Consider the following 12,727-nt stretch of genomic DNA (forward strand, 5'->3'; position numbering starts at 1 on the left):
TCGGGACAGCAAAGGATCTTCGTGACGGAGGACAAGATCTCTGCTTTACAGTCAAGGGTGCGCAGTTGTCTGCACAGCCGCCGGGTGTCCTTACACTCGGCGATGAGGTTACTGGGCTCCATGGTGTCGGTGTTCGACATGGTGGAATACGCCCAGTTTCACTCCAGACCTCTGCAGCACCTGATCCTGTCCAAGTGGAACGGGCTGCCTCAGTCTCTGAAGTTCCAGACGATTGTGCTCACCCCGGAGGTTCGCCTGTCCCTTGCGTGGTGGTTAAAGACGACCCACCTCAACAAGGGACGTCCGTTCTGGGTTCCAAATTGGGTCCTGTTGACAACGGACGCCAGTCTTCGGGGCTGGGGAGCAGTTTCGGGTCCACACTTGTTCCAGGGCAGGTGGACACCGACAGAAGCGGAGCTTCCAATAAATATCTTGGAACTCCGTGCGGTCTTCAATGCTCTCCTGCAGGCACAGCGGTTTCTCCAGGGTCACCCGGTGCAGGTCCAGTCGGACAATGCTACCACCGTGGCCTACATAAACAGGCAAGGAGGAACTCGCAGTCGGGCGGCTCTCGTAGAGGTCTCTCGGATCCTGGTTTGGGCGGAGCGCAATCTTCCGGCCATATCAGCGGTCTTCATCCCGGGAGTGCTAAATTGGGAGGCAGACTTTCTAAGTCGCCAGGACGTTCATCCAGGGGAATGGTCCCTGCACCCGGACGTTTTTCAACTACTGGTGGACAGGTGGGGTCTTCCAGAAATCGACCTCATGGCGTCCCGGCACAACAACAAGTTGCCGGTGTACGGGTCTCGCACAAGAGACGAAGGGGCGTCTCTGGTGGATGCTCTGTCCGTCCGGTGGACGTTCAGGTTCGCATACCTGTTCCCTCCGGTCTCCCTTCTTCCACGGGTAATCCGGAAATTCAAACAGGAAGGAGGGACGCTCCTGTTGATAGCTCCCGCGTGGCCCAGACGGCACTGGTTCTCAGACCTTCAGGGTCTGTCCGTGGACAGTCCTCTGCGGTTGCCGCTACGACCGGACCTTCTGTCTCAGGGTCCTTGTCTTCACCCGGACCTGACTCGGCTGTCTTTGGCGGCGTGGCTGTTGAGACGGCCATGCTGAGGTCCTGGGGGTTTTCCAGCTCTGTGGTGCGTACCATGTTACGAGCTCGGAAACCGTCTTCCGCGAGGATATACCATCGCGTGTGGCATATGTTCTTCCAGTGGTGTCGACCGAGAGGTTATGCACCGCGGGAGTTTCGTCTGTCTCGGATTCTCGCCTTCCTGCAAGCGGGACTAGATCATGGGCTTCGCCTTGCTTCTTTGAAGGTACAGGTTTCGGCCCTATCTGTCTGGTTTCACCGTAGGATTGCTACAATCCCGGATGTGCGCACCTTTATGCAAGGTGTTCTCCGTATTCAGCCGCCCTTTGTTCCACCTGTGGCGCCTTGGGATTTGGCTGTGGTCCTGAGGGCTCTCCAAGGACCGCCGTTTGAACCACTGGGCTCAGTGGATATTAAATGGCTAACAGCTAAGACTGTTTTCCTTCTGGCCGTTGCTTCAGCCAGACGTGTTTCTGAGTTAGGGGCTCTTTCTTGTAGACCCCCTTTCTTGGTTTTTCATGGGAACAGGGCAGTGCTCCGCACTCGGCCCAAGTTTCTTCCCAAAGTTGTTTCCCAGTTTCATGTTAACGAGGAAATAGTTGTTCCGGCCTTTAACTCACCGGGTCTTTCCGTGGGTGAGGCCTCTTTGGATGTTGTGCGGGCCTTAAGGACTTATGTTGACCGCACTTCTTTGTTTAGGAAGTCGGACGCTTTGTTGTCCTCTATGGCTTCTGTAAAAAGGGTTGGCCTGCTTCAAAGCAAACTTTGGCAGCCTGGATCCGTATGGCTATTTCTGAAGCTTATCTTCATGAAGGCCTACCGGTCCCTCCTTCTCTGAAGGCTCATTCCACTAGGTCTGTGGGTCCTTCGTGGGCAGCTCGACGTGGTGCCTCGGCAGTTCAGATCTGCAAGGCTGCTACGTGGTCTTCTGTCCATACCTTCGTGAGGTATTACAGGTTTGACACCTTCGCCTCTCAGGATGCTTCCTTCGGGCGGCGGATTCTCCTTTCTGCACAGGAGCGTCCCCACCCTTAAAGGATACTGCTTTGGGACATCCCCAAGGTATCCTGTGGATACCCTATGGACCCTGAAGTAGAAAATATGAGATATGGTAAGAACTTACCCTTGTTATCTCTATTTCTACGAAGTCCATAGGGTTCCACAGGACTCCCGCCCTGTCGCACCTGTGCTGCAGATGGGCTTTGCTCTGGTCACCGGTTTTCCGTCTCCCTCTGGTGAGAATGTGATTCTTGTATGTGTCCAGATCTTTGTTCTCTCTCTTCCTTCTCCTCCTCCGGCCTATGGCTTGGTAACTAACTGAGGTGCCTTGGCCCGGGGGCGGGGTATAGGAGGGGGACCTAGTGCATCCTGGGAGGCTGAAAGCTTAACTCTTTGGTGCCCTGCGACTGACGTCACACCTATACCCCAAGGTATCCTGTGGAACCCTATGGACTTCGTAGAAATAGAGATAACAAGGGTAAGTTCTTACCATATCTCATATTATTGAACCTTACAAGAGTTTGGGGTGAGAGCCATTACAGCAGGATAACATCCTGGTGTGCGCTCCAGGACTGATGGTGCCTCCGTGAACGTAAAGAAGGTTGGAATGTGTGCAGACCATCCAGCTCTACATTTAGGAGGACTTGGTTCCAGCTCTGGATCACGATCATGTGAAACCAGCTCCTTTCTTGGCCTACAGTTCTGATGGCTTTTGACTCTTTTCCAATTGAATACCCCATACACGGCATAGATTACAATCTCACTATACATTGATCGTTACGTTTTTACCTCAACTGTAGGTACACAGGCGGTGAGTTTTGTTCCACCCCTATAAGGCAGGGCACTGGGAAATATAATATTTTCTAATTTTACAAACCTGAAGGAAGCCTAAGTTGTTGCATGGAGCATGGCAGGGGGGTTCCTCTGTCTGGCCTGCTTCCATCTTACCTATCTTTTGTCCATGACCTTAATTTCCTAAGCAGTTGTGCACTTCTGTGCCTGCTTACAGGAACGCGTCTCCTGCCATGGCTGTCACAGCATGGTCTTGGTTAGGGAGGGCTGATGCTCAGGCTCTTTAGCCAGTCATCTTCCCTAGGCACAAGCTTGCCGAGTAGGAGGAGAACTATCCATGGTGGAATGTGTTTTCTAATTCAGAGGCCATGGGAACTCCTTACTCAGCATTAGAATATTGTGGCTTCCTGCACCAGCTTCCGTAATGCTAATGGAAGGGCCTGCGGGATTGCCGTGAATAATGAAAGCCGTATACATGAGACACAGCCGGCTAGTAGCTGCTGTTACCCCTTGTCTCCAGGCCTCCAGGTGAGATTCATCTTCTCACAGCAGCCTGTAAGATGTATCCAGCTTTTCCCATGATGCCGCCAAGAGGTACTGACTCTCTGATCTATTATTCCACCTTCTGATAGAATATTTGGCTCTTGTGTTCTAGCTTAGCCTAGCGGGTGACTATGGATACTCCTATCCAGTCTGGCGGAGAAGGGCCTGAGTACCTCTTAATGCTTATTCCTCCAACCGGACTCTGTTCAGTGGGGACTTTTGAGGAAAGTTAAATGCCTGCAGGCGCCTCGTGCCTCTCAACCTTGGCATCTCCTTTTCCCTGCTGATTAGATTGCTGGGGGATAGTGAGTTTTTGTGTTTCATGACCAGGGCAGAGTTCATTTTGCCAGGCCGGCAGCCAGATGAGCAGCCAATTCCCTGGCGGCCTGTGATGTTTCTCACACATTGGTCAGTGGCTGAACCCACTTCCACCCTCTCTAGCTGTGACTGGGAGTTTCCCTCCTTCCTCAGTATAAGCCCACATTTCTTGTTAGTGTTTCCTCTTCCATAAGAGTATGAGACCAGACCTGGCACAGAGTTCCCTGGAGACTCCGGTTTCTCTTGGCAGACATGTTTTTGTGTTTGCAGAGCGTGGGCAATGTCCAGCAGCCCTACAATTCTCCATCTCAATGTCTTGCACTCTCGGCTCTCAGCTACTCCAAGAAAGTAGAGCTTCAATCATTTGTCTTCTACTCTGTCCTGGAGTTGGTAGGTCCATTGCACGGACACCTTGCACATCCTGTACAAAGCTTATTTTTACAGATTTGGAGCCTCCTCCCAGTTCTGCTGGATCAGGATGGTAATCTGGCAAGCCTATTGGTGTCACGAGTGGATTCTTCTTGGTTGGTAGGACATGTAACGTATCTGAACCAGGTTCGCAGGGCAGCTATCTTATCTCTGCATGCTCTTCCAAAATTTGACATTGGAACGCTATAAATCCTCAGGCAGCCACTTCTGCCCTGGCATTTCTTTTCTCCACTTGTGGGTGCCTTTGGGACATGCCAGAGTCCATCACCCCTGCCGCTGATGAAGGTAAATGGATTTACTGTGTATTATAGGTCTTGTTCCAAGGCTGTAAGTGGATACAGACTAAGCTCTCTGTGATTTTACCCTGCTTAATTACGTTTGCCATTTTGGGCAGATTGTAACCGTAGTGGTAGTAAGTATGGGTTCTTCGTCAGTGCCCTGCCTTCTAGGGGTGAAACATAACCTGCCGTCTGTCCCCTCCGATAGCCTCAGACAAAGGCTCTTGACGGTAAGTACAAAAATCCCCTTCTTGCATTTAATGTTTTTGTTTCCTGAGTTGCGGGTAGAGGCAGGAAGCTGGACTAATGAATGTGGGAAACGGGCATATACACGGTGTTGGTGGTAATACTACCCGTTGTACTGTCTGAATAAAATCCTATTTGTTGTGTTGTGACGTGTTCTCATTGCTACAAAAGTAATGGCAGTAAACATGGCATAACCTCAATTTAATTGGGAAATTATAACATGTTAATTAGTTTCAAAGCGTTTTACTTTTGCATATGTAATTGAGGAATATGATGTTTTACTTTAATGAATAGCAGTATTGCCACGTTCTGTTCTTTTACAGTGATAAAATATAATTGTGGCTGAATTTAGTAGGTGTAGCTGAAACCTATAATTGGCATTGTGTAGTGAATTCAGTTTTTGCACAATGACCTGGTTTCCGGATTTCCCGCTCAGATAATGTAGAGGACATATCGGTGTATGGGGCACATACTGTCTCCTACCGATATTTAGTGGTTTCCCCAGCTCGCTGCCAGTTAGACCCATTCGTTTTGTGGGCAGGTTAAGACTAAATCTCAGAGCTCAATTTGCTGATCACTGTCTGTAATTATTGTCCATTATTTTTCAGGGCATTGTGAATTTTAGAGGGAAGCAGATAAACCTAAAATATGTTCCCAATTCAGATCGGTGGAACTGTCAGCAGGTGAAATTATTTAAATGAACGAGCAATGAAACCAGCTTAGAACGTCATGTGTCATGTGAACGTCACTAATGTGTTTCATGGCTTTTATTCCTGTAGTGTAAGACCGTAAATGTGTTATCTAAAGAGAGGTGCTGGCAGTGCAGTGCTCTGCGGGCAGGTAAGTGTACGCCCCTGTCACTCTTCTACTCCTTCCTCCAGCTCATTCCCCGTAACTACATTCTCCTCTCTGCTAACCCTCCGTCTGACGTTCTATCCTCCACAGCAGCGTCCTAGTCCTTCCTGCTGCTCCTCCTTCCTCCAGCATTCCCCGTAACTACATTCTCCTCTCTCCTAACCCTCCGTCTGACGTTCTATCCTCCACAGCAGCGTCCTAGTCCTTCCTGCTGCTCCTCCTTCCTCCAATATTCCCCGTAACTACATTCTCTCTCCTAACCCCTCCGTCTCTGACATTCTATCCTCCACAGCAGCGTCCTAGTCCTTCCTGTTGCTCCTCCTTCCTCCAGCATTCCCCTGTAACTACATTCTCCTCCTAACCCTCCGTCTCTGACGTTCTATCCTCCATAGCAGCGTCCTAGTCCTTCCTGTTGCTCCTCCTTCCTCCAGCATTCCCCTGTAACTACATTCTCCTCCTAACCCTCCGTCTCTGACGTTCTATCCTCCATAGCAGCGTCCTAGTCCTTCCTGCTGCTCCTCCTTCCTCCAGCATTCCCCGTAACTACATTCTCCTCTCTCCTAACCCTCCGTCTCTGATGTTCTATCCTCCACAGCAGCATCCTAGACCTACCTGCTGCTCCTCCTTCCTCCAGCATTCCCCGTCACTACATTCTCCTCTCTCCTAACCCTCCGTCTGACGTTCTAGCCTCCACAGCAGCGTCCTAGACCTACCTGCTGCTCCTCCTTCTTCCAGCATTCCCCGTAACTACATTCTCCTCTCTCCTAACCCTCCTTCTCTGACGTTCTATCCTCCATAGCAGCGTCCTAGTCCTTCCTGCTGCTCCTCCATCCTCCAGCATTCCCCTGTAACTACATTCTCCTCTCTCCTAACCCTCCGTCTCTGACGTTCTATCCTCCACAGCAGCGTCCTAGTCCTTCCTGCTGCTCCTCCATCCTCCAGCATTCCCCTGTAACTACATTCTCCTCTCTCCTAACCCTCCGTCTCTGACGTTCTATCCTCCACAGCAGCGTCCTAGTCCTTCCTGCTGCCCCTCCTTCCTCCAGCATTCCCCTGTAACTACATTCTCCTCTCTGCTAACCCTCCGTCTCTGACGTTCTATCCTCCACAGCAGCATCCTAGACCTACCTGCTGCTCCTCCTTCCTCCAGCATTCCCCTGTAACTACATTCTCCTCTCTCCTAACCCTCCGTCTGACGTTCTATCCTCCACAGCAGCGTCCTAGTCCTTCCTGCTGCTCCTCCTTCCTCCAGCATTCCCCTGTAACTACATTCTCCTCTCTCCTAACCCTCCGTCTCTGACGTTCTATCCTCCACAGCAACGTCCTAGTCCTTCCTGCTGCTCCTCCTTCCTCCAGCATTCCTCGTAACTACATTCTCCTCTCTGCTAACCCTCCGTCTCTGACGTTCTATCCTCCACAGCAGCATCCTAGACCTACCTGCTACTCCTCCTTCCTCCAGCATTGCCCTGTAACTACATTCTCCTCTCTCCTAACCCTCCGTCTGACGTTCTATCCTCCACAGCAGCGTCCTAGTCCTTCCTGCTGCTCCTCCTTCCTCCAGCATTCCCCTGTAACTACATTCTCCTCTCTCCTAACCCTCCGTCTCCGACGTTCTATCCTCCACAGCAGCGTCCTAGTCCTTCCTGCTGCTCCTCCTTCCTCCAGCATTCCTCGTAACTACATTCTCCTCTCTCCTAACCCTCCGTCTCTGACGTTCTATCCTCCACAGCAGCGTCCTAGTCCTACCTGCTGCTCCTCCTTCCTCCAGCATTCCCCTGTAACCGCTTTCTCTATCCTAGCCCTCCGTCTCTCTCTGCCATCTTTCCTCCAGCGTTTACATGTAACCGCCGCCTTCTCTCTCCCAACCCGCTTCTCCTAGCCTCTTCCTTCGGTCTCTAATCCCCCTGAAACTCTTATTCCTCCTCTCTCATATTTCCTCTTTATTACTCTGCAGGATCTGATCATCTTCCCCTCAGAGATGCCCCTAAGGTTCCCATGGCACCGTATAGCTCTCCGTCACAGCGTGGCAAGAAGCGTAAGGCTAAGCAGAACACTTCTATCCGCAGCCCGGACAAGTTGAAGGAGACCTCCCCGAGGGAAAGGAGTCCCCCTAAGTCCAATAGAGGCACGAAGGAGGCAGAGTCTAAGCTTGCAAGTGAGCAGAATCCTATAATCCTTTTTACCCTGGCCACCTACTAAATTACCCTCTGTCTCGTGTCCTAATAATGGGCAGTTACATGGCACAGTATGATCTGTGCCAGCTAAAGAAAAGGTTAATTTAATTTTTTTAATGCATTGCTCCCCTTTACCACCCCATCCCCCCCTCTAAAAAGTAACCAGCCCCGGACTTCAGAACCTGGTCTGATATTGGAAAAAAAGGGGAGCAAAACCGACAAGGGGTTCCTCCTATTTTCCAATAACCAGCACTGGGCTGAACCAGCTGTGGGGGTAACACTATAGCAGGGAGACCGACGGCATAGGGTCCCCCTGCCATCACAATAACTAGCCCCATACTGGTCAGCCAGTAGCTGGAGTCCCTCAGGAAGTCGGGATCCCCCCCAAAAATTGGAGTCCACCATCCTGTGGAACAACCAGACCTAGACTTAAAGCCTCTTGTTACCTGGGGAGGCACCATAAGCTCACCAGCCTTGACAATAATCAGCAGGATCATGCGATGAGTAGAGCAGAGTGTAATAATCACCAGCGTGATATCTGGAACAAAGGTGGGCAACGGGAAGCAGAATTTCTCGGCAGGTAGCCCCTACACAGCGGGGAAGACGACATGATGGCATCTCAGTTGAGCCATGCTGAAGTTCTTCTGCTCTAGGACAAAATGTTTGAAGACCTTTGATCTGATCACATGTACCCTCTAGTGGCAAAGCTTCAGTGCTTCTTCAGCATGGTACACTGGCATTCTCAGTATGGCATGGGGCCTGTCTTTGTTTGCCGCCAAGACATGTTGATTCAGGGTATATATAGTTAAGTTTTAACTCTTCTTTAACGGTGTGGCTGTCGAGGCCATGATCCTTAGTCTGCCTCAACGCATGCTCAGGACTTACAAAACCAGTTTCCACCAGGAATTATCACAGGGTGTGGAAAACCTTCTTTCTTTAGGCTCCATAGGGATCCACAGGGATACCATGAGGGTAATGTGGTTGGAGTGATCCAGGCACCAAACAGTTAAAGCTTTCAGCTCCCAGGATGCCTCTGGTCGTCCTCCTCATACCCCACCCCTGGCCGCAGCCATGCAGTTGTTCGTTTGGTGCGTCTGAATCCTGCCGCACCTTTGTAACGGGACTGCTCAGACAGTACTAAGCTTTTATGTTATATTTTATTTTTTATGTTTGCGAGTTAGCAGTGCAGAGCGTCTGAATTAACACTCTGTCTGCCTCCGCCTGGCCGCAACGCCAGTAACATCTCTGGTGATTTCGGCGGGTCACTGCAGAGCTTGCTAGCAGTGATTCTGGGGCCCGGACGCACGGAGATGTCAGGTAAGGCGATTCCTTGCTTGCGGGGAAATCGCGTGTGGCATTCCTTGCTTCCAGCGCCAGACACTCACTGGAAGCCGCTGCAGTGAGGGTTCGGAGCGTCCGCGTCTTCACATACCACCAGGGTCTTATCGTCTGACGCTGGGGATCAGCAGCAGACGTTTCTGCTGCCATGAAGCCAGTGTCACTGTCCTGTTGATGCAGCTTAGAGGAGGTAGGCTCTCCCCCGGCAGCTCCTACCCCAACCCAGATGCAGATCCATCAAAGATATTCGTGCGTCTGGGTCGCTCCTCCTACCCTGCTCGTGCATGAGACGCTCACAGGCCACTATCTGTACGCTGTTGGTCTCAGGAGGTTTTGGGTCAGTCTCCCTGTATACCTCTCCCCTGGGTCAGGTATATAGTGCTCTATATCCTACCAGTCCTCCTGTTTGGGTAGTTGATTCAGAGTCCAGTGCAACTATATTTATATATGCATTGTATGTGACTATTTGCTAGCTGCTGTATTGACACTGTTTTTTTTTCTCCCCATCCCTCTGGTAGGTGGGTGGGGGGCTTTTCTCTGGATACTTCACATTTACTAGTATTTGTGAAGGCTGTCACATTACATAATTTGTTACCTTTAATTTTGAATATGTCAAAAGGTAAAGGGAAACTGGAGGTGGAGGCACCTGTGCTGGTTTCATGTAAATCCTGTTTGGTGGGTTTGTCCCCTCAGGGCTTTATACAGGATGGTTTGTGTGCTGTCTTTTATAAAGAACCACCTCACCAGTCCAGTTTACCAGCCCCTGTACATGAGCCATCTTGGGTGTCCTCCTTGTCTCAGGTAATGAAGCAGTTTGTGGATCGTATGGCTACTCCCATGCTGCCTCCTTGTATCCGGTACCCACAGCATGCTATGTTTACACCTCCTATACATCCTTCCTGGATGGATGCTTATGCCCACTCAAGTCAGAGTAAGGCTCAGTCAGCTGTTGTAAACAGGCCGGTAGTCGCTAAGGTGCCTAGGCACAAGATCTTTTTATCAGTCTGCTCAGCATATGGATTCAGAAGCATCATCAGAGGAATCAGATGATGATGCGCAGGGTTCTTCTCCGGGGTCTAGCTCGGGGGAGGAGGACCATCCATCTACAGTGAATGTTCCTCCTTTGGTGAGGGCGGTCAATTCAATCCTTAATATTCAGGAAGATGAGCCGGCTCCTAGTAAGAAGGCTCCAGTGTTTAAACACCGGAAGGTGGTTAAAAACAGAGTATCCTAATTCTAAGCAGCTCACTGAACTTATGGAAAAGGCATGGGGGGTAACCTGGATAAACTGTTTTAGGTTACTAAAAGATTAGCATAGTTGTATCCTTTCCAGCTTCTGAATGTACTAAGTGAGACGTACCTCCTACGGTGGATGTTAATGTGATACTTAGGTACGCTACATTGCCTATTCAGTCAGCATCTTCTCTTAAAGATCCCACAGATAGGAAAATTTAAACATGTCTTAAGGCAATATTTCATCATCTGGAGCTTACTCGTTGGAAGATTCTCTACCAGATGCTACCAGAGAACAGATGATGTATATCTCCCACATACGGGAAGCAGCCTCCTATTTGGGAGAAGCTGCAATAGATGCTGGATTGTTAATAATAATAATAAATAACAAGTGTTCCGCAGCGCCTTACAAAGTACATAGACAAAAAAGTAACCATTGACTTACAATACAATACAGGACATGGATAAACATTGCTATATTAGTGACATTAACACCCGCATAAGCAGCCAAGTGTTAGTTGCCCTAGTAGGGAGTAAGAGATAAATTAAATTACAGTAGGGAGAAGCACAAGAGGGTAGAGGGCCCTGCTCGAAAGAGCTTACATTCTTTAAGGGAGGGGAAGACAAACAGGAGTGACACAGAATAGGGTGGGCGGGGAGAAAGGAAGATGTAGCAGCAAGTTAGGATGAGAGCTGGAAGGCTTTAATGAAGTAGTGGGTCTTAAGAGCTCGTTTGAAAGATGGTAGAGAGGTGCAGAGTCTGATAGGGAGAGGGAGGGAGTTCCAAAGGTGAGGAGCAGCACGGGCAAGGTCTTGGAGGCGGGAGTGGGAGGAAGTAATCAATTGGCATGAAAGGCGGCGTGTATTAAGTGAACGAAGAGGGCGGACAGAAGAGTGGAGGGAGATGAGATCAGAGATGTAAATGGGAGAGGAATGGGTGAGGATTGTTAGCTTCTAAGGCATCAGCAGCCTCAGTGGTGGCTTGTAGGGTCCTTTAGTTAAGGTCCTGGAAAGCTGATACAGGATCAAAGAAGGCTCTGGAATCCTTTCCTTTCTATGGAAATATACTTTTTGGAGCAGAGTTAGATAAGCTAATATCTACTATGGCAGCTTCAAAATCTGCAGGTCTCCCATCTACGGCTACATCAAATTCTAGTCAGTTTTCTTTTCGTCCCCAGGGAGAAGCAAAAGAACAGTCTTCCTCCAGGTCGTCTAGTTTTCGCAGACGTCCAGCTTCTAAGCCGGACGACAAACCCTCGGCCTGATGGGGAGGGCCTCCTCCTGGGGGATGCCAGGGTGGATCGCCGAACTCTTCAGTTTGCGGATTACTGGCATCACACAACAACAGATGTCTGGGTCCGAGAAGTGGTTTCTCAGAAGTATGCCCTCACTTTCTGGAGGCATCCTCCCCAGAATTTTTTTTGCACAAATCCTCCACTAGATGTGGTCAAGGCCTTGGCCTTTCAGGAGGCCATTTACTCCCTGATGCAGGCTGGGGTAATAATCCCGGTTCCTGTGTTGCAACAAGGAAGAGTTTATTATTCCAATCTATTTTTGGTTCAGAAACCAAATGGGTCTCATCGCCCTATTCTAAATCTGAAAACCCTCAACAAATTTATCTGTGTACCAAAGTTCCGTATGGAAATTCTTAGCTCAATTATTTTGGCAATGGAGCCTGGGGATTTTATGGTTTCCCTGGACATTGAGGATGTGTATTTGCATGTGTCTATTACGCCATCCCAGCAACAATTTCTATGGTTTTACCAATTTCAGGCACTGTCCTTTGGTCTATCAATGTCCCCTCGGGTCTTTATCAAAATAATGGCGCCACGGCCTACCTCAGGCATCAGGGAATCAGAATGCTACCATATCTGGACTACCTTCAGATATTGGCACAGTCTCCAGTTGTTTTACAACACTATCTCCAACTGACCATTACCTGTTTACAGAAGCACGGCTGGATCATCAATTGGAAAAAATCCTCTTTCTCCAACACAGCAGATGGTACATCTGGGAGCGCTTCTGGATTCTCAGGCACAAAGGGTATTTCTGCCAGAGGACAAAATTGCGGCCTTATTGCGAATATGTAAATTGCTATGCAAGCGATGGGCTTCTTGGGGCCAATGGTATCCACCTTCGACATGGTGGGGTTTGCTCAGTTCCATTCCAGGCCTCTGCAAAAATTGATTCTCTCCAGATGGGAACGGACAGTATCTTCTAATAAGATCCCAGAGTATCCGTCTCACTCTGGAGGTTCGTCTCTCTCTTGTGGTGGCTTTAAAAGGATCTTCTGGACAAAGGTCGCCTATTCTGGATTCCAAATTAGGTGCTTCTCACCACATACGCCAGTCTTCACGGATGGGGGGCAGTGACAGGTCATCACACCTTCCGGGGAAGATGGACAAATTAGGAAAGTCATCTGC

General features: G+C 49.6%; 1 protein-coding gene across 2 annotated transcripts in view; it reads left to right on the forward strand.

The window, feature by feature from the left end:
- Window positions 1–12,727, forward strand: part of LOC148431161 (uncharacterized) — a 79,138-nt gene that overhangs the window by 33,777 nt on the left and 32,634 nt on the right. For both annotated transcript variants that reach the window (XM_088466259.1, XM_088466260.1), the window contains exons 6-8: window positions 5,313–5,387; window positions 5,484–5,544; window positions 7,514–7,714. In XM_088466259.1, coding sequence (XP_088322385.1) covers window positions 5,313–5,387; window positions 5,484–5,544; window positions 7,514–7,714 — 337 coding nt within the window. The remainder of the gene's footprint in view (window positions 1–5,312; window positions 5,388–5,483; window positions 5,545–7,513; window positions 7,715–12,727) is intronic.

This window comes from Taudactylus pleione, unplaced genomic scaffold (assembly GCF_031769625.1).
Source record: "Taudactylus pleione unplaced genomic scaffold, aTauple2 ptg002745l, whole genome shotgun sequence".
NCBI lineage: Eukaryota > Metazoa > Chordata > Amphibia > Anura > Myobatrachidae > Taudactylus > Taudactylus pleione.